The sequence below is a fragment of the Aotus nancymaae genome, unplaced genomic scaffold (assembly GCF_030222135.1).
Source record: "Aotus nancymaae isolate 86718 unplaced genomic scaffold, 86718_ANA_hifiasm-v0.15.2.pri h1tg000022l_1, whole genome shotgun sequence".
In the NCBI taxonomy this organism is placed as follows: domain Eukaryota; kingdom Metazoa; phylum Chordata; class Mammalia; order Primates; family Aotidae; genus Aotus; species Aotus nancymaae.
In genome coordinates, this window is record NW_026988435.1 from 36806393 (window position 1) to 36828802 (window position 22410).

The following is a 22410-nucleotide window of genomic DNA, read 5'->3' on the forward strand; positions in this document are numbered from 1 at the left end:
CAAAACAAGAAATTTAAGGGAAAATAAGTCAAAATTCATTCCTAATGAGAGGCCAATATTATTATAGAAGCAAGTCAGAGTCTTGCGAGCATCTGGAATTCCTTGTTAAAATTGTCACTGATGGGTGGGGTGCAGTGGCTCACACCTGTAATCTCAGCACTTTGGGAGGCCGAGGTGGGTGAATCATGAGGTCAGGAGTTCAAGACCAGCCTGGCCAACATAGAGAAATCCTGTCTCTACTAAAAATAAAAAAAATTAGCCAGGCATGGTGGTGGGTGCCTGTAATCCCAGCTACTTGGGAGGTTGAGGCAGGAGAATCACTTGAACCTGGGAGGCGGAGGCTGCAGTGAGCTGAGATTGTGCCACTGCACTCCAGCCTGGGTGACAGTGTGAGACTCCATCTCAAAAAAAAGAAAAAATTGTCCCTGATGGGTTGGACATGGTGGTTCACACTCGTAATCCCAACATTTAGGGGGGCCAAGGAAGGATGATCACTTGAGGCCAGGACTTCAAAGCCAGCCTGGTCAACACAGTGAGATCTCATCTCTACAAAAGAAAGAAAATTTAAAAATTAGTTGGGTGTCGGCCGGGTGCGGTGGCGGCTGAGGTGGGTGGATCACGAGGTCAGGAATTTGAGACCAGCCTGGCCAATATGGTGAAACACCATCTCTACTAAAAATACAAAAATTAGCCGGGCACGGTGGTGCGTGCCTGTAGTCCCAGCTACTCCAGAGGCTGAGGCAGAAGAATCACTTTAACCCGGGAGATGGAGGTTGCAGTGAGCCGAGATTGTGCCACTGCACTCCAGCAGGGCAACAGAGTGAGACTCCGTCTCAAAAAAAAAAAAAAATTAGTGCATACTTGCATCTGTAGTACCTGCCATTGGGGAGGCTGAGGCAGGAGGATTGCTCGAGTCCAGGAGTTTGAGGATGCAATGAGCCATGATTACACCACAGATTCCAGCAAGGGCAACAAGAGCGAGACTCTGTCTCAAACAAACAAATAAACAAAATTGTCCTTGATGCATGGCTACCTTCCTATAGTTTGGTTCCATAACATACCTAAGTATGTTTCTTTTTTTTTTGAGACGGAGTCTCACTCTGTCACCCAGGCAGGAGGGCAGTGGCACAATCTCGGCTCACTGCAACCTCCGCCTCCCGGGTTCTCCTGTTTCAGCCTCCCGAGTAGCTGGGATTATAGGCACACATCACTATGCCCTGCTAATTTTTGTATATTTAGTAAAGATGGGGTTTCACCATTTTGGCCAGGCTGGTCTCTAACTCCTGACCTCATGATCTGCCCACCTCGGCCTCCCAAAGTGCTGGGATTACAGGCGTGTGCCACCATGTCTGGCCAGAGTATCCTTCTAATAAAATCCCATTTTTCTTCTAAGCTAGTTTTGATTTTATTTTTGGTCTCTTACAAAAAGAATCTTGAATAATACAGAGTGTTACTGATTTCCTGAGCAGAATAAAAAGACAAGAAAGAAATCACCAATTCTCCAGGATAATACTTGAGTCAAAGGCAATAATATAAAAAGCTGATGAAAACTTTCTTACATACCTATCCTTTAAGAATTTCAAGCATGCTATAAGGTGAAATATTTTCTTTTTTCTATTTTTTTGGGACTAGGTCTTGCTCTGTCACCCAGGCTGGAGTATAGTGGCACGATCAAGGCTCACTGCATCTTCAAACTTCTAGGCTCAGGCAATCCTCCCACCTTAGCCTCCTGAGTAGTTGGGACTACAGGTGTGTGCCACCATGCCTGGCTAATTTTTGATTTTTTTTTTGTAGTGTTGAGCTTTTGCAATGTTGCCCAGGCTGGTCTTGAACTACTGAGCTCAAGTGATCTCCCTGTCTTGGCCTGCCAAAGTGCTAGGATTATAGGCATGAACCACCACATAATATACATTATATGGCCCTATATAACACATATTACATAAATAATATTTTCTTTTTTTTTTTTTCTTTTTTTGAGACGGAGTTTTGCTCTTGTTACCCAGGCTGGAGTGCAATGGTGCGATCTCGGCTCACCGCAACCTCCGCCTCCTGGGTTCAAGCAATTCTCCTGCCTTAGCCTCCCAAGTAGCTGGGACTACAGGCATGCGCCACCATGTCCAGCTTATTTTTGTATTTTTAGTATAGACGGAGTTTCACCATGTTGACCAGGATGGTCTCGATCTCTTGACCTTGTGATCCACCCGCCTCGGCCTCCCAAAGTGCTGGGATTATAGGCGTGAGCCACCGCGCCCGGCCCACATAAATAATATTTTCTAACTTTATGTCTTCCACAGAGAAATGGAAACTTCAAAGACTACTATAAAAGTCATACCCTATGTTTGTGTGACTGTCTAGGATACAGGTTGCAAAATTGCAAAAATATTGTTGATTTTTGAAAAACCAAAAAATTAAATGTTTCAAGTCAATTTTTAGTTTTATAAGAGTGGTAAGAGAAAAGCTCTGTATGATCTCAGTTGAAATGGTGCATGAGTTTCTATATGGTTCAGTCAGTCAGCAGCCTTCAAGCACACGATTTGTGACTTTCCTTCTCCCTAAAGACTTCAGTCTGCCCATAGACTAAGGATCTGCCAGAAAAAGGCTACACCAAGCACTACAGCAACTATGATTATCATTTTATCTGTAAAATTGTTCTACAGCTGGCTGGGCGCAGTGGCTCACACCTGTATTTGCAGCACTTTGGGAGGCCGAGGTGGGTGGATCCCCTTAGGTCAGAAGGTCAAGACCAGCCTGGCTAACATGGTAAAACCCGTTTCTACTAAAAATACAAAAAATTAGCTAGGCATGATGGCGCACGCCTGTAATCCCAGCTACTTGGGAGACTGAGACAGGAGAATCGCTTGAACCTGGGAAGCAGAGGTTGCAGTGAGCTGAGATCACACCATTGCACTCCAGCTTGGGTGAAAAGAGCAAAACTCCATCTCAAAAAAAAAAAAAAAAATTGTTCTATAGCTAAATATTAAAAAGTTTTAAATGTTCTAATCAAGGTCCCAATTTTTATCATCAATAGAAATTTGAGAGTAAATTCCAAAAACCAGTAAAGTATTTCTATATGAAGCAAGGTCACAGTGAACATTAATAGTTGTATAGAGAAAAAGAGATGACAGGAAAATAGATGACTTGAAATAAGATTATCAGCTATAACTTACCGACTACTTCATCATCTGGTTGAAAGAATGATACCTTGCTTCCAACTAAAGAGTGAAGAAAATTAATAGTTAATATTACAAGTTTATTAAACACAAATCTTAACTATTAAAATACACGTTTAAAATCTGTGGGTTTGTAAAATGATTGATTTTATTTTTACTCAGAAAAAAGGCCAAAAATGTTAGTAACATTATGATGGTCTATAAAGACTACAAGATATAGAGCACTTCAAATCTGAATTCTCTAGATATCTGGGCCATGTAATTGTTGAGATGAGGGAGAAGTATGTCTCTCTTTGCCTATTTAGCTGACTTTTTTTTTTTGAGACGGAGTTTCACTCTTGCAGCCCAGGCTGGAGTGCAGTGGCGCGATCTCAGCTCACTGCAACCTCTGCCTCCCGGGTTCAAACGATTCTCATACCCCAGCCTCCCAAGTAGCTGGGACTACAGGCATGCACCACCACGCCTGGCTAATTTTGTATTTTTAGCAGAGATGGGGTTTCACCATGTTGGCCAGGCTGGTCTTGAAGTCCTGACCTCAAGTGATCCACCTGCCTTGGTCTCCCAAAGTGCTGGGATTACAGGTGTAAGCCACTGTGCCTGGCCTCTATTTAGCTGACTTTAAGGAAGAAGGAGTAAAGGAAAAGAATACATTCTATAGCTTCTATGGTAATTATATTATTTTCTACTCCTTCTGTGGCTAGCCCAATCTTTTAATTGCAGAATCTCATACAACAGGGAATTCTGAGAAGAGTGACATTTAAATTATTTATTTATATGAAATAAATTCAAGTTGGTACCAAGAAGTTTTCTGGAACTTTATGGAAATGATATAGTTACATTTTCTCTGCATATGTAGAGAAAAAGCCTCGATTATCAGTCAATTCACTTGAGTCATTTCATTCAAAGAGTTACAAGAAGAAAGGGGAGGAAAAAAACCCAAACATTGTTGAATGCCTCCTTGTGCTCAGCAATGTAGTGTGTTTATACATTGAAACTTCACAATGTACCAATAAGGTAGGTATTATTATTCCTATTTAACAGACGAGGAAACTGAGGTGAAGCAGTGAAGTAAGATGGAAACCTGAATCTGGAAGTGGCCCCTTCGACTGGCTCTGTCATCAGTATGACCCCAGAATGCATTTGTTGCCACTAGCAAGTAATTCGAAGTCTGGTATTTCCACTTTCAAGACTTCCTTTTGGGCCGGGCGCGGTGGCTCACGCCTGTAATCCCAGCACTTTGGGAGGCCGAGGCGGGTGGATCACGAGGTCAGGAGATCGAGACCATCCTGGTCAACATGGTGAAACCCTGTCTCTACTAAAAATATAAAAAATTAGCTGGGCATGGTGGCGCATGCCTGTAATCCCAGCTACTCAGGAGGCTGAGGCAGGAGAATTGCCTGAAACCGAGAGGCGGAGGTTGAGGTGAGCTGAGATCGCGCCATTGCACTCCAGCCTGGGTAACAAGAGCGAAACTCCGTCTCAAAAAAAAAAAAAAAAAAAGACTTCCTTTTGCAGTTTGCTTCTTCTTTGGCTCCCTCCTGTGCCATCATCCCCCAGTCCTTTTGGCTTCTGATTCACTGTATCTTTCTCTTTACCTTCTACTGCTGATCCCTGTCCTCCTTCACTCTGACTCTTTTTTTCTTGGTTTCTTTCATACTCCTCTTTTAATTGACTCTCAAACACTGCATTCCCAAGGGTTCTTTGTTTACATCTGTCCTCCTTTTCAATTCTCTCCCTTGGAGAACTCATTAACTCTATTATTTCAAATACAACCTACATGCCAACATTTTTCAAATATATACTCTTATCCTTGAGCTTTAACTCATTTAATTGCTTACTAGATATTGCCAGTGAGATGTCACCTAAGTATCTTGAACTCAACAAGTATAAATCTGCTCATCATATTCCTCCAAATTGGATCACCTTCCTTTATCAAATGTTGGTACCAATTCAAGCCTGAACCAGAATTCTGTAAGCCATTCCTGGTTCTGATCTGTTTCTAATTTCCCAGTTCCAATGAATTACTAGGTCACGCTGACTTTACTTCCTCAATATGTCTTAAATCAGTCCCTCTTTTCCACCTCTGCCAGCACTGTCAAGGTTATGGACTTTGCTGTCTCTTGCCTCCTGGTCCACAACCCAATGAGTCCTCTTGCCTATAGACACTTGTTTGCCTCACATCCACTCTTCCCTCATATGGGTACTCTAATGATCTCCCTAAAATACAATCTGATATATAAGGTTCAACCAAAGGGCCCTTGCCTATCCTCCTGCTTCATTTTTGGAAGGTAGGAATTAGTGTTCATATCACCATTAAAGTATTTTGTGCAATATCTTTTATTCTGCAATATTTGAAGGAGAACTTTTTTCTTTTTTTCTTTTTTGAGGCAGGGTCTTGCTCTGTGGTCTCAAATTCCTGGGCTCAAGCGATCCTCTTCACCTCTGCTTCCCAAAGTGCTGGGATTACAGGTGTGAGCCACCACGCCCAGCCCAGGAGAATTTTCTTGACAAAACGTTTCTCTCCTACCAAGTACCATGCCCTTGACGCCTGCCCAGGCCTTTATTTTGCTCTAACAATACCAAACTCTTCGTAATTCTTATATACATCCCATTTTCACTTGCTTCTTTGTCTTTGCTCACAATATCCTCCCTCCTGGGTGTGATTCTCCACCTGCCCGCCCCTTATTATTTGGACATCTTACTCCAAGATGCCTTTCCTGTTTTTTCTGGCTGGGTTAAGCAACTTTCTTTGGAGATTTCATAATAATCTGCTCACGTGTATATTTGTCTCACCCCTAGAGAGTGAACTGTTCAAAGGCAAGGACTTCATTTCACTTATATCATAAGCACTCAGCAATTGCTCCTTAAATGTAGAATGAATGAATGATCACCTAGTTATTATATTTATTTTTTTACAGTCTGCAAAAAAGGAAACAATTATCATTTAGCTGTATCAGAAGATAATATAGAGTATCAAATATATGTTAAAATCACAGGTAAAACTCAAATATAGTCTAACATACCTTAACACATTTATTCATTCATATAGAAGGTAAGAGCAAACACGTTAATCATGAACCACCTGTTCGTGAATAATACAGGCATATTTAGAAACAAACTATCAAATACTTGATATAAGGCTTACTGTTCTGTATGTTAAGATCATTATTTCATCACAAAAAGACAATATTGGTCATTCTCTTCAATATATGATTACTTGTGGATTTAAATATACAACCCCTAAATATTTACTAAGCTGTAATAAGCTCTTCAGGTATAAAATACCAACTAAGTCCTATTTTTCTTTTCAATTAAAAAAAAAAAAAGGCTCAGGCACAGTGGCTCATGCCTGTAATCCCAGCACTTTGGGAGGCCAGTGTGGGCAGATCACTTGAAGTCAGGAGTTGGAGATCAGTCTGGCCAACATGATGAAACCCAATCTCTACCAAAAAATACAAAAATTAGCCAGGCATGGTAACGAGTGTCTGTAGTCCCAGCTACTTGGGAGGCTGAGGTAGAATCACTTCAACCTGGGAGGTGGAGGTTGCAGTGAGTGGAGATTGTGCCACTGCACTCCAGCTTGGGTGATAGAGTGAGATTCTGCCTTGAAGGAAAAAAAAAAGAAGCCAGATAAAGGCAGGTACAATGTCGTGTACCTGTAGACCTGGGGTGTCCAATCTTTTGGCTTCCCTGGGCCTCATGAGCAACACATAAAATACACTAACACTAATGATAGCTGATCAGCTAAAAAAAAAAAAAATCACATAATGTTGTAAGAAAATTTACAAATTTGTGTTGGGCTGCCTTCAAAGCTGTCCTGGGCCACATGCTGGTTGGACAAGTTTGCTGTAAACACAGCTACTGGGGAAGCTGAGGCAGTAGGATGGCTTGAGCCCAGGAGTTAAGGCTGTCTATGATATCAGGCTAGGCAACATAGAGAGACCCTATCTCTCAAAAAAATAAAAATAAAAAAGGCCTTTTGGCTCTCTGAGCAGCACCATGGCGGTTGCCAAGAACAAGCGCCTTATGAAAGGTGGCAAAAAGGGAGCCAAGAAGAAAGTGGTTGATCCATTTTCTAAGGAAGGTTGGTATGATGTGAAAGCACCCGTTATGTTCAATGTAAGAAATATTGGAAAGAGGCTAGTCACCAGGACCCAAGGAACCAAAATTGCATGTGACGGCCTCAAGAGTCATGTGTTTGAAGTTATTCTTGCTGATCTGCAGAATGAAGTTGCATTTAGGAAATTCAAGCTGATTACTGAAGATGTTCAGGGCAAAAACTGCCTAACTTCCATGGCATGGATCTTACCCATGACAAAATGTGTTCCATGGTCAAAAAATGGCAGACAATGACTGAAGCTCATGTTGATGTCAAGACTACTGATGGTTACTTGCTTCGTCTGTTCTGTGTTGGTCTTACTAAAAAAAATGCAATGATCAGATACAAAACACCTCTTATGCTCAGCACCAACAGGCCTGCCAAATCCGGAAGAAGATGATGGAAATCTTGACCCAAGAGGTGCAGACAAATGACTTGAAAGAAGTGGTCAATAAACTGACTCCAGACAGCACTGGAAAAGACATAGAAAAGGCTTGCCAATCTATTTATCCTCTCCATAATGTCTTCGTTAGAAAAGTAAAAATGCTGAAGAAGCCCAAGTTTGAATTGGGAAAACTCATGGAGCTTCACGTCAAAGGCAGTAGTTCTGGAAAAACTACTGGGGATGAGACAGGTGCTAAAGTTGAATGAGCTGATGGGTATGAACCACCAGTCCAAGAATCTATTTAAAGTTCAGACTTATAATAGTGGCAAATAAAAAGTCTTATTTGTGAAAAAAAAAATAAATAAAAAAGGACAACATATTTGTATAAATTTAAATTTGAAAGGGTGTGTAGAATTTTATGTACCAGTAAACCAATTAGCTACCATTTAATTTCTTTTACCTTAGAAAATAAATACAGATACTCCCATATGTATACTTACCATCTAATACAATTCCAGCGATTTCTCTCCCAACAGGAAAGAAATCCTTTTTCATCTTCATTTCTGCCAGAAGCTAAATCATGACAAAGGCGGTTAACATACTACTGTCAGAAGAAATCCTGGACTCTATCATATATGAGGAAAGTGAGAGCAAAAGTCAAATCACAGAAAGAGCAAATACGGGTTCAATTTTTGGAATTAAGACAAAGCAAATAACTTCACAAAATAGGTTTCTCTAAAGGGTACAAAACCAAGAATATGCTGAGGCTTTAGTTGATATGCAGGGCATAGGAATGAATAGTATTATTCAAATTACCATTAACATCCTTTGTTTAACATCTTTACTCTGCCAAGTATGAAGGGAAATTATGGCCAAAACATTTCTTGGTTGGCTAAACACTATTTATCAGTCATCTTATTCAGGTGAGGAGAGAGTAGTCTGGAGAGAACGGTGTTGAATAAAGGGATACACCCAATGAGAACAAAGGATTCTCCAATCCTATACCCTTTAAAATCACCTGAGTCTCAAAAGCCTTGGGTTAGGGAGTGGGTGAGAAGACGTGATGGATTACAAACAGGTAATCTGCCATATAATTTCAGATTCATGGTGAATAGAGTTTCTTTTGGTTAAGGCTAAATTTTTAAGAGATTGATATTTATTAGATTGTGACCAAATTAATTATAAGTACTGTCTTTTAAAGTAACAGGGTGTACTAAGATAAGCCTGTGGTTTAAGCTCTGGAACACTAGAGATGCTGAATGTATTTGTAGATACCATAGTATTTTAAGAACAGTAAGTTAAAAAAAATTGAAATAATTCTCTTCTATATTTTTCAATGTTGTGATCTCCTGTATGTATACTTGATTGTCAGAAGTCTCTTTTTCAATGTGGAACATGATACTTTTCCTAAGATGTTCATATGACATTCTTTTTTTTTTGAGATGGAGTCTTGCACTGCCACCCAGGTTGGAGTGCAGTGGTGTAATCTCGGCTCACTGCAACCTCCGCCTCCCGGGTTCAAGCAATTCTCCTGCCTCAGCCTCCTGAGCAGCTGGGATTACAGGCACCCACCACCATGCCCGGCTAATTTAGTAGAGATGGGGTTTCACTATGTTGGCCAGGTTGGTCTTGAACTTCTTACCTCATGATCCACCTGCATCAGCTTCCCAAAGTGCTGGGATTACAGGTGTGAGCCACACCCCTGGCCTCATATGACATTCTTATAGACGTACTGGATGCTTCACAGTGTTTATTTTACACACATTTGTATGGAGTTATAGCCATGGTTTTGGCAATTGCATCCTGGCTCCTTGGCTCCTTCACCTACCATACGCATTTTTTTTTTTTTTTTTGAGAGTCTTGCTCTGTTGCCCAGGCTGGAGTGCAGTGGCATGATCTCAGCTCACTGCAACCTCTGCCTCCTGGGTTCAAGCAATTCTCCTGCCTCAGCCTCCTGAGTAGCTGGGATTACAGGTATATGCCAACACACCCAGTTCATTTTTGTATTTTTAGTAGAGACGGGGTTTCACCATGTTGGTCAGGCTGGTTTCCAACTCCTGACCTTGTGATCGCCCTCCTTGGCCTCCCAAGGCGCTGGGATTAGAGGCATGAGTCACTATGCCCAGCAAGCATTTTCTTATATTAACTACACAGTTTTCATAACCATTATGCTTAACAGATGTGTAATATTTCATTCAACTGATTTTATCATAATTTACCATTTATTTCTGTTAGACAAGGAAATTATTTCCTAGACTTAGATTTTAATGGATTTTTCAGTTTTAATAAAAACATCTGAAGACAAAAATCTGCAGACAAGGTCTAGTACTAGTATTCTTGTGAAAAGACTTCAGAGAATTCCACTAATGGCTTTCTCAAGTCATGTTCATGTTACAGAGTTGCCCAATGAAAGCCTATACTTGGTCTGTAATTTCTTAAGTGTGACCTTATCAAAGTGGACTTTTAGGTTCCTAAAAATTATGATGACATTATAATCCAATAAGTTATGAGTCATATAAATTATGGCATTAATCTTAAACAAACAAACAGAGTAAATGGACCTGTTCAATTTATCATGGCACATTTAACCACGGTTTATTTACCATTGAAAATGTTCTATGTATTTCATGGTCAATAATGAAAGATTACTGCAGGGTAGTGTGAGATAGAGATGTATGTTTATGAGAGAGCGAGACAAAAAGAAATGACAAGAAGAATATGAACCATAAATAATGATATTAATTAGAAATATCTAATTGGTAGCTAATAAACTGATTAGGTTTCTAGTTTCTATTTTATTATTTATTTCTTCCTTAATAATTGGCTTTATTAATGATAAACTTTAATTTTTGCAATGTAAAGGAGTTTATAAAATATTTACATTAAATATTTCTATTTTCTTATAAAATATTTATATTTTCATATAAAATACATAACTTAAATCAGACTAATAATGTCTCTTACATGGAAATATACAAAAGCACACTACATTTTTTTCCCTAGCTGTTCTATTCTTCTAAAGATGATAGGCCGGGCACGGTGGCTCACGCCTGTAATCCCAGCACTTTGAGAGGCTGAGATGGGCGGATCACCTGAAGTCAAGAGTTTGAGACCAGCCTGGCCAACACAGCGAAACCCCGTTTCTACTGAAAACAATACAAAAATTAGCTGGGTGTGGTGGCGCAACCCTGTAATTCCAGTTACTCGGGAGGCTTAGACAGGAGAATTGCTTGAAACCAGGAGATGGAGGGTACAGTGAGCAGAGGTTGCACCACTGCACTCCAGCCTGGGCGACAAGAGCGAAACTCTGCCTCAAATAAAAAAAATTAATAAAAATGAAGATAATAAATTTTTCACATTTGGAGGTCAGTTATCATTATATATATATATACAATAAATACACTAAGAAATTTTTATTTTACTTTGGGCCATAACAAAAGCACCAATACCTTTGTATTTATCTGGCTTAGAGCGCAAGCTTTAACTTGAAGTTTCACAAAGTTGTCCTCTGTAACCAGAAGATTTTCCTAGAACCAAATGATAATAAAATAATGTTATTTTACACATTCCTATGAGAGCAGGTCTTAATGCTGTGAAAATTTTCACATATAATTAAACAAAATTAAACAGACCCCCAAATCTCACAGCGAATTTTAACAATTATAATTAATTATAGAAAAATACATAATACAAAATAAAGAAAATATGGGGGTACAATTTTAAAAAAAACTTTAGAGTATATATTTTAAAAAGCACTCAGATAACAATATGGATATATGTGTAGACAATAAAGTTAGGATAACAAAGTAAAGCAGCAAATACTGTACTCCTTTATTTCAACCTAAATAATCTCAGAACATCAGATCTTCACATTTACAGGGCTATCCTTAAACACATATACACATAACATACAGCCTTTACTAAGTTTTAGAATTTGTTTGTTTGTTTGTTTTGTTTTGAGACAGGGTCTCACTCTGTCTCCCAGGGTGGAGTGCAGTGGAGCGATCACAGCTTACTGCAGCCTCCACCTCCAGGGCTTAAGTGATGCTCCTGTCTCAGCCTTCTGAGTAGCTGGGGTTACAGGCATGCACCACCACACCCAGCTGATTTTTAATTTTTTGTAGGGATGGGGTATTGCTATGTTGCCCAGGCTGGTCTCTAAGTCCTGGGCTCAAGCAATCCTCCTGCCTCAGCCTCCCAAAGTGCTGGGATTAAAGTCATGAGACATAGTGCCTAGCCCTTAAATTTTCTTAATGCTGTAAGTGAAATTCTTTATTTATTCATTTTTTTTTTAAAGATGGAGTTTCACCATGTTGGTCAGGCTGGTCTTGAACTCCCGACCTCAGGTGATCTGCCCGCCTTGGCCTTCAAAGTGCTTGGATTACAGGTGTGAGCCACCACACCCAGCCGTAAAATTATTTTTTTTTAATATAATAAAAAACAATAGAGACGGTGTCTTGCTGAGTTGCCCAGGCTGGTCTCAAACTCCTGGGCTAAAATAATCCTCCTGTCTCGGCCTCCCAAAGTGGGATTACAGATGTGAGCCATTGTGCCCAGCCAGTGAGCCAGTGAAATTAATTTTTTCTTTTATTTTTTTTCCTTGAGATAGAGCCTCTCTGTGTCACCCAGGCTAGAGTGTAGTGGTGCGATCTCAGCTCACTGCAAGTTCTGCCTCCTGGATTCAAGTGATTCTCCTGCCTCAGCCTCCTGAGTAGCTAGGATTACAGGTATGAGTCACTACGCCTGGCTAATTATTTTTGTATTTTAGTAGAGATGGGTTTCGCAATGTTGCCCAGGTTGGTCTTGAACTCCTGACCTTAAACTCCTAATTTAAATAATTAAATTAGTGTCCTCTACCCCAATATGCCCAAGATTAGATCAAATGCTGGCCAAGAATAGCCACTTACAAAGCATTAAGAAAATTTAAGCCTGGGCACTATGTCTCATGCTTTAAATCTGATCTGCCCATCTTGGCTTCTCAAAATGCTGGGATTAGAGGCATGAGCCACTGCGCCGAGCCAGCCAGTGAAATTCTACATAGTCCTTTATTCAACTCTTCCTTAACATGTGCCTTGGACATTTCATCATGCTCCATGGGATTCTGGGGTCAACATATGCAATTGAACCTAATCATCCCGCAGATTCCACTTCTAGATAGAAATTCAAAGGCAAGGCCAGGCATGGTGTCTCATGCCTGTAATCTCAGCACTTTGGGAGGCCGAGGCAAGTGGATCACTTGAGGTCAGGAGTTTGACACCAGCTTGGCCAACATGGTGAAAACTGTCTCTACTAAAAATACAGAAAATAGCTGGGCAAGGTGGCGTACACCGGTAGTCCCAGCTACTTGGGAGGCTGAGCCAGGAGAATCACTTGAACCCAAGAGGTGGAGGTTGCAGTGAGCTGATACTGTGCCACTGCACTCCAGCCTGAGTGACAGAGTGAGATCCTGTCTCAAAAAAAAAAAAAAAAGAAATAAAAAAAGAAATTAAAAGGCTAAAGAGTCCAAATTCAGACATTCAATGTTATCTACCTATATTATTAAATATCACCTCCTCTAAACAACTGTACCTGGTACTAGTAATTAAATCAGTCTCCTCTGCCCCTGATATGCCCAAGATTAGATCAAAAGCTGACCAAGAATAGCCATTTTTATAGCCCTTCCTGTGATGTATCAAAGGAATTACTATTTTGTTTGTCATGAACACAATCTGAGCACATCTTTTTAAATCTCAGATTTGACAAAACTTGGTAATAATATAAAGATGTTCAATAATATTGATGAGTTTGTGAATTTTATTCACGATAGTGTAAACCTGGAGATGTTTCTTCCCAAGAGCTAATCAACCCCAGACCTCTTCCTGATCAATGATAGAAGCCAAGCCTTCTGAAACATAGACTCCTGGCCTAACTGTTTTTGTCTTTTTGATACAGGGTCTTGCTCTATCACAGAGGCTGGAGTGCAGTGGTGCAAAGAGCTCACTGTAGTCTTGACATACACAGGTGGGTGCCACCAAGCCTAGCTAATTGTTTTTTTAGTAGAAATGGGTGTCTCGGGGGGATACCATGATCACGAAGGTGGTTTTCCCAGGACAAGGCTTATCCATCGCACTCTGGATGTGCTAACCCCTGCGATTTCCCCAAATGTAGGAAACTCGACTGCATAATTTGTGGTAGTGGGGGACTGCGTTTGAGCTTTCCCTGGTTTTAATTAAAAAAAAAAAGAAAGAAAGAAATGGGTGTCTCACTTTATTGCCCAGGCTGGTCTTAAACTCCTGGGCTCAAGTGATCCTCCTGTCTCAGCCTTCCAAAGTGCTGGAATTACAGACGTGCGCCACTGTGCCCAGCCTAAATGTTTTAAGAGTTAATGAAAGACAAGAAAGAAAACTGGATTGTATTCATGATCCGAACTCCTATTATTATTATGAAATACTGATTTACATATAGCACTTACTTTTAATCCCTAAATTTATAGAAGAATGATTTTGGCTTGCCATAAATCTTTCTAATAATCACCAATACTGTATATGAAAATTCTACTATCAATGCTTAAAGTAATAAAAAACTAGCGATCGGCCGGGCGTGGTGGCTCATGCCTGTAATCCCAGAACTTTGGGAGGCTGAGGCGGGTGGATCACGAGGTCAAGAGATTGAGACCATCCTGGTCAACATGGTGAAACCCCATGTCTACTAAAAATACAAAAAATTAGCTGGGCATGGTGTCGCGTGCCTGTAATCCCAGCTACTCAGGAGGCTGAGGCAGGAGTATTGCCTGAACCCAGGAGGCGGAGGTTGAGGTGAACCGAGATCGTACCATTGCACTCCAGCCTGGGTAACAAGAGTGAAACTCCGTCTCAAAAAAAAAAAAAAACTAGCGATCACTGAAAACGTAGTAAATGAGGTAACTTGGGCAATCTCTGAAATTTGTATGGAAAACATTTTTGTACCTCTTCCATTTCACATATGAGACAAGGTCTTTTCTGAGAAAGTATTCTGAAAATTTGCATTATTGTGGTATTCAGAATAAATTGGGTTACTTTTGCAACATGTAAGACTATTAAGTTTGTTCTGTCTTCCTAATGCCTTTTACACCACCAACCTGAAGAACTAAAAACTCTTGCAGCAATTTCTTTTAAAAATATTTTTTAATGTAAGGTAGCATAATGCCTACAGCTTTATTCTTTTCGTCAAGATGGCTTCGGCTATTCTGAGTTTTTGTGGTTCCATACGATTTTTAGGATTATTTTTCTGTTTCTGTGAAAAATGACACTGGCATTTTGATAGGGATTGCATCGAGTCTGTAGATGGCTTTGGATAGAAAGGACATTTTAATAATATTAATTCTTCCAATGAGTGAACATAGACTATTTTTCTACTTATTACTGTTCTCTTCAATTTATTCCATCAATATTTTATAGTTTTCATTGTAGAGATATTTTACCTCCTTGGTTAAACTTATTCCTGGGTATTTTATTTTTTGTAGCTATTATAAAGGGATTGCCTTCTTAATTTCTTTCTTTTTTTCTTTTTGAGACAAGGTCTTGTTCTGTTGCTCAGGCTGAAGTGCAGTGTCAAGATCACAGCTCACTACAGCCTTGACCTCCTGGGCTCAAGTGATCTTTCCACCTTAGCCTCTCAAGTAGCTGGGACTACAAGTACAAGCCACCATGCCTGGCTAACTAAAAAAAAATTTTTTTTGTAGAAACGAGGTCTCCCTGTATTGCCCAGGCCAGTCTTAAACTCCTGGGCTCAAGTAATCCTTCCACCCTCGGTCTCCCAAAGTGCTGGAATTACAGGTGCCTAGCCTTTCAATTTCCTTTTCAGATAGTTTGCTGTTGGTATAGAGAACTGCTATTTGGCTGGGCATGGTGGCTCATGCCTGTAATTCCAGCACTTTGGGAGGCAGAGGCAAAAGGATAGCTTGAGCCCAGGAATTCGAGACCAGCCTAGGCAATGTGGCAAAACCTGCCTCTACCAAAAAAAAAAAAAGTTAGTTCAACAGGTATAGGGGCTCATGCCCATAGTCTCTGCTACTCAGGAGGCTAGGGTGGGAGCTGGTGGCGGGGGAGGTTGCAGTGAGCATAGATTGCATCACTGTACTCCAGTGTGGGCGACAGAGCAAGACCCTGTCTTTTTTTTTTTTTTTTTTTTGAGACGGAGTTTTACTCTTGTTACCCAGGCTGGAGTGCAATGGCGTGATCTCGGCTCACCGCAACCTCCGCCTCCTGGGTTCAAGCAATTCTCCTGCCTCAGCCTCGCGAGTAGCTGGGACTACAGGCGTGCGCCATCGTGCCCAGCTAATTTTTGTATTTTTAGTAGAGACGGGGTTTCACCTTGTTGACCAGGATGGTCTCGATCTCTTGACCTCGTGATCCACCTGTCTCGGCCTCCCAAAGTGCTGGGATTATAGGCGTGAGCCACCGCACCCGGCCAAGACCCTGTCTTAAAAAAACAAAACAACAGCAACAACAAAAAAAGAATGACTACTGATTTTTTATTTTGTATCCCGCAACTTTACTGAATTTGTTAATTAGTTCCAATAGTTTTTTGGTGGATTCTGTAGGGTTTTCTATACATAAGATCACGTCATCTGCAAACAGGGATGGTTTGACTTTCTTCTTTCCAATTTGAATGCTCTTTCTTTCTTTCTATTGCCTAATTGCTCTGACTAGGACTTCTAGTACTATGTTGAAAAGAAGTAGTGAAAGTGGGCATTCTTGTCTTGTTCCAGATTTTAGAAGAAAAGCTTCCAACTTTTTCCTGTTTAGTATGATGTTAGCTGCAGGTTTGTTATACATGGCTTTTATTTTATTGAATATACCTAATATATGTATTTAGGTCTACTCATTCTATACCTAATTTATGTAGGGTTTTTATCATGAAGGGATGCTGAATTTTATTATATGGCTTTTCTGTATCTATTGAGATGATAGAGAGCTTTTGTTAATTCTGTTAATGTGATATATCACATATTATCGATTTGCTAATGTTGAACTATCCTTGCATCCCTGGGATGAATAGCACTCAACCATAGCCATCAGTGAAATAGAAATCAAACCCACAAGAAGATATCCCCTGATCCCCATTAGAACGGCTCTTATCAAAAAGACAAAAAATAACAAATGTTGGTGAGGATGTGGAGAATGGGAACTCTTATACACCATTGGTGGTCATGTAAATTAGTATAGCCATTATAGACAAAAATATGGATGTTCCTCAAAAAATTAAAAATAGAACTACCAGGTTGGGCATGGTGGCTCACTCCTGTAATCCTAGCACTTCAGGAGGCTGAGGCGGGTGGATCACCTGAGGTCAGGGGTTTGAGACCAGCCTGGCCAACACAGAGAAACCCTGTCTCTACTAAAAATACAAAAATTAGCCAGATATGGTGGTGCACGCCTGTAATCCCAACTACTCGGGAGGCTGAGGCAGGAGAATCACTTGAACCTGGGAGGCAGAGGTTGCAGTGAGCTGAGATCGCACCACTGTACTCCAGCCTGGGCGACAGAGTGAGATTCTATCTCAATTAAAAAAAAAAAGTAACTGTCATGTAATCCAACAATCCCTCTCCTGGGTATACATACATCCAAAAGAAATGAAAGCAATATGTCAAAGTGATATCTACACATCCATGTTTACTGCAGCACTATTCACAATAGCCAAGATATGGAATCAACCTAAGTGTCTACCAACAAATGAATGGATAAGGAAAATGTGGTATATATACCCAAAAGAATACCATTCAGCCATAAAAAAATAAAATCTTGTCATTTGTGAAAATGTGAATGAATATAGAGAACACTGCGCTAAGTGAAATAAGCTAAGCACAGAAAGACAAATACTACATGATATCACTCAAATATGGAATCTAAAAAAGTTGATTTCATAGATGTAGAAATTCCAATAATGGTTACCAGAGGCTGGGGAGATTAAAGGGGTGGCAGCTGGGGAGAGAGGTTGGTCAACAGGTACAAAGTTACACATAGATGGAAGGAATAGGTTCTGGTGTTCTATTGTACAGTAGACTGACTACAGTTAACAATGTATTACATATTTCAAAATAACTGGAAGATTTTGAATGACACAACAAAATGGCAAGTATTTTAGTGATGGATATGCTAATTACCCTGATTTGATCATTACATATTTATGCATGAATCAAAATATCACACTGTGCCCAATAATATATACAATTATGTGTCAATTAAAAAGAAAATGAAACAAAAAATTTTTGTTACACTACAATATGAACCACCATTTCACATACAATTTAAAGGAAAGTACTGTAATTTGAGGAGTTTTATTTAAGTAATTTTTGTTCATTAAGTCCCACTCAAAATAACATGTCATTTAAAAGTGGGTTTATGGCATATAAAGATACACTATCTTGTTTACTTTAATGATTAAACATTTTTTCTTACCCTTTCTTGAAATACAAATGTTATTTCTTCATCTGTGGAACTCTGCTGGAAATATAAGCCTTTCATAGTGACCTAAAAATAAACATATATACATGAAATAAAAGAACAAGTCTTCCAGACTAAATGAAAGCAAAAATGGAAAAATAGTGCTGGCAAAGGATAAAATGACAACTATAAATGTAGACTGCAAATAAGTAAATTTAAAAAATCTTTCACAAAGTGATCAAATAAGAGAATATGCAACAACTTCTGGGTACCTGTCTTACTGAGAATGGGTTTACAGTTCAACCTTTTACTACAAAGGAAAATATGCTTCATTTTACTTTCCTATACAATAAAAAAAGATTACTTAAAAGAAACCTTATGATGGCCAGAGCAGCTCAATTTTCTTTACCTTTTATTAAATTTTCCTTTAATTACCAATGTTAGCCGGGCGCGGTGGCTCACGCCTATAATCCCAGCACTTTGGGAGGCCGAGGCGGTGGATCACGAGGTCAAGAGATCGAGACCATCCTGGTCAACAAGGTGAAACCCCGTCTCTACTAAAAAATACAAAAATTAGCTGGGCACGGTGGCGCACGCCTGTAGTCCCAGCTACTCGGGCGGCTGAGACAGGAGAATTGCCTGAACCCAGGAGATGGAGGTTGCGGTGAGCCGAGATCGCGCCATTGCACTCCAGCCTGGGTAACAAGAGCGAAACTCCGTCTCAAAAAAAAAAAAAAAAAAAAAAATTACCAATGTTTACCAAAGGCTTTCGAAGTCTTAAAGATCATTAAAAAGGACAAAGTGAACAGCGAATACACTGGTTGAAATTGTGGCCCTAATTCTTCTGTTTCAGTCTATAAATTATTTAATGGGAGTATTTAAACTTATATTCTCTGGATTTCTTGAAGCATCTCTAAGGATTCCACAATTGTTTCTTTAATTTTCAGAGTAATTGTACGGTAAGACTATTTTTTTAAATGCAAATTTTATATAAGTATAAAATACAGGAAAGTGCACAAATCCCACAGCATATAACTTGTTGAATTTTACAGTGTGGATATGTCCATGTCATAGCAGAGGACACATCATCACTAGACCTGCAGAAGTTCCCTGTGTCCCCTTCTCCTTCTAAGGAGACCCAATAACCTAAATTTTTTTTTTTTTTTTTTTTTTTTTTTTTTTTTTTTGAGACGGAGTTTCGCTCTTGATACCCAGGCTGGAGCGCAATGGCGCGATCTCGGCTCACCGCAATCTCCGCCTCCCGGGTTCAGGCAATTCTCCTGCCTCAGCCTCCTGAGTAGCTGGGATTACAGGCACGCGCCACCGTGCCCAGCTAATTTTTTGTATTAGTAGAGACGGGGTTTCACCATGTTGACCAGGATGGTCTCGATCTCTTGACCTCGTGATCCACCCGCCTCGGCCTCCCAAAGTGCTGGGATTACAGGCTTGAGCCACCGCGCCCGGCCCCAATAACCTAAATTTTAACAGCACAGATTTTTGTCTGCTTCTGAACTTTATATAAATAAACTTATACTCTTTAATGTCTTTTCTTTCTTTCTATATTAGGTTTGTGAGTCTCACTCATGTTGTTGCTTGTAGTTCTTTTCCATTCATTTGCATTGCTATATAGTACTCCACTGTATAAACAAATTGCTATTTATCCATTCCCCTATAAATAGACACTTGAATTATTTCCAGTTTGGGGCTCTTACGAATGGTTCTGCTAAAAACATCCTTGTATATACTTTTTGGTGAAAGTACTATTATTTCATTTATTCTATGAATGAGGAAAATGAATCTTAGCTTAAGCACATAGTTGTCTCACAGCACCAGCTGGGCCAGAACTGGGATATAAACCAGGTGCTACTGAATCCAAAGTCACTACTCCTAACCACGGCATTTAATCATTTCCTACTGAGCTGCTAACATTAGATATATCAGTTAAAGTGGAATACTTTTAAGATCATTATTAAGTACTTGTTGATAGTTCTGGATACATAATTTGCAGGGCCTAGTGCAAAATGAAAATGTGGAAAGCCTTGTCTAGAAATTATTAAAATTTCAAGATAGCAGAGGATGAAATCAAGCACATTTCTTCTGAGTGTGAGGTCAGTGAGACTGCACAGGCCACATGCCCATAAAGCCAGCCCTCTGTGTTGAATGTTAGTGGATCTACTTGGATCTAAACATGTAAAGAGTTTTTACAGAGTATGTAGTTGAACAATGATTGCTGGTTTCTCAGATGTGATAATCTAATGCTGGAACTAACAGAAATGAATACACATTTAAGATATATATAGAAATTATGTATGTAGCGTGATCAACAAAGTATATAAAAGCAGGATTAAGCTAGGTCAAATGATTAATTCTAATCCTTTGGTTGCAAAAGGTCTTTATTTGTGTCAATGTTTTTGTTTAGGGGCTGGGGAGAACCTAAGCATAGTTACACCAGTTATGTATTCCCTCCAGCATTAAATCTAACGTCTTTTGCCTACTTTTGAAGACTCTCTAAAATGCATACTCACTTTCCCTACTCTACCTTACTGCTCCACAACATCCAAGCACATACCCTCTGCCTATCTAGTCAGTATGACTTCACATCATATGGTTACTCCCCGTCTCAGAGATCCTAGGTATGGCCTGTTCTCTGACAGAATGCTGTACTTCACAGATTCTGCTAAGTAAATAAAGTTCAAGTTATACCCCCTCTCCGGAATCATCCCCAGTGACAATCACTCCATCTGTTCCATGCTTCCAGATTTCATTACATATTAACAAAACCTTGCTTTATTTATTTACTAACTAGTGGGCTTTCCCAACCTGGGAAAATCTATATCCATTATTATTAAATAAAAAAATCTCTGTTCCTACTCAGTCTGGAGTTACTAGACTTGCCTTTTTGAGAAGTGAAATAATCACATATCAACACCTTGATTTCAAAGCATCTTGGTTTGTGATACTGGAAGGTACTATTTTCTCTGCCCTTTGAATCTTGAAATACATGGCATATCACCCAGATAACCAGTCACGTGGACCTTAGACTGTGCCCAGTTTCAAAGACCCTGGAAGATAACTACTTGTTTGCACCCCTAGTATCTCCTAAAACAAATATTATATATATAATAATGGCAACATTTTTAGTCACATCATCCTAGTTTCTTTAAATTAGGAGAAAATTGCCATGGTTAGTGGAAAAAAGTAATGTTTTGTTGGTCCAATTAAAAATTGTATGGCAACAAAAATATCCTTAAAATTACAAAGTAAAAATAGAGGTGTTTTTTACAAAAGCAGCCAGAAGAAAATTGAGGAATTACTTGTCTTGCAAGTCCAAAAAAGGAATACTGAGTTCCTAGTACTAAGAAAATGGTAGAATGAATGGTATTGAAGGCCCACATGGTTTCCTAGGCAGATAAATAAAACACTTATTCTATTATTCAATAACATTTTATTTCATTTTATTTTTTGTTTTTGGTCTCACACTCTGCCAGTCTCATGTTATTTAATAAAATTTGTATTGACTTAAAAGACATTTGCACATAGGACATAAAGAACAAAACATTGTATAAAATAAAAATATAAATTAAAATATATAGGCCAGGTGTGTTGGCTCATGCCTGTAATCCCAGCACTTTGGGAGGCGGAGGCAGGTGGATCACAAGGTCAAGAGATCGAGACCATCCTGGTCAACATGGTGAAACCCTGTCTCTACTAAATATACAAAAATTAGCTGGGTATGGTGGTGTGCGCTTGTAGTCCCAGCTACTTGGGAGGCTGAGGCAGGAAATTGCTTGAACCTGGGAGGCAGAGGTTGCAGTGAGCCGAGATCATGCCACTGCACTCCAGCCTGGCAACAGAGTGAGACTCCGTCTCAATAAATAAATACAATATATATAATATTTATGACATTTCTAAGAAAAGTCATGTAACTTCAAAACTGTAAGTTCCACTATAAATTTTACTATATCAAAAGAGTACATTATAAAGCTTTTTGGTCAAGGGTGGTGGGTCATACCTGTCATATCAACACTTTGGGAGGCTGAGGCAGGAGGACTGCTTAAGCCCAGGAGTTTGACAGCCTGGGCAACAAAGCAAGACCCTGTCTCTTAAAATAAAGTAAATAAATAAATAAGCCTGGTGTAGAGGCACTCACCTGTAGTCCTATCTAGGTGTTGGAGGCTGCTGTGAGCTATGATCACCAGTGTATTCCAGCCTGGACAACAGAGCAAAACCCTGTCTCTTAAAAACATAAAACTTTTTAATAAACCTGTTTAAAAATGTAGGCTGATATAGCCTGTGAAAAGCATAAGGATAGGGGCTGGGTGCGGTGGTGCACACTTGTAATCCCAGCACTTT

The 22410-nt window shown here is 39.7% G+C and overlaps 1 protein-coding gene, 1 non-coding gene and 1 pseudogene across 3 annotated transcripts in view; 2 read left to right on the forward strand and 1 right to left on the reverse strand.

Moving 5' to 3' along the window:
* Window positions 1-22410, reverse strand: part of CRYZL1 (crystallin zeta like 1) — a 53529-nt gene that overhangs the window by 25813 nt on the left and 5306 nt on the right. For both annotated transcript variants that reach the window (XM_021669430.2, XM_021669429.2), the window contains exons 2-5: window positions 18073-18144; window positions 11104-11181; window positions 8155-8227; window positions 3168-3212 (exon numbers count right to left, since the gene is read on the reverse strand). In XM_021669430.2, the coding sequence (XP_021525105.1) occupies window positions 3168-3212; window positions 8155-8227; window positions 11104-11181; window positions 18073-18138 (262 nt within the window). In that variant the 5' untranslated portion in view covers window positions 18139-18144. The remainder of the gene's footprint in view (window positions 1-3167; window positions 3213-8154; window positions 8228-11103; window positions 11182-18072; window positions 18145-22410) is intronic.
* On the forward strand, window positions 7164-7959 carry LOC105712824 (small ribosomal subunit protein eS1-like; annotated as a pseudogene).
* Window positions 13696-13856, forward strand: LOC135276457 (U1 spliceosomal RNA). The gene has a single exon (XR_010343997.1). It is a non-coding gene; the product is annotated as a U1 spliceosomal RNA (small nuclear RNA).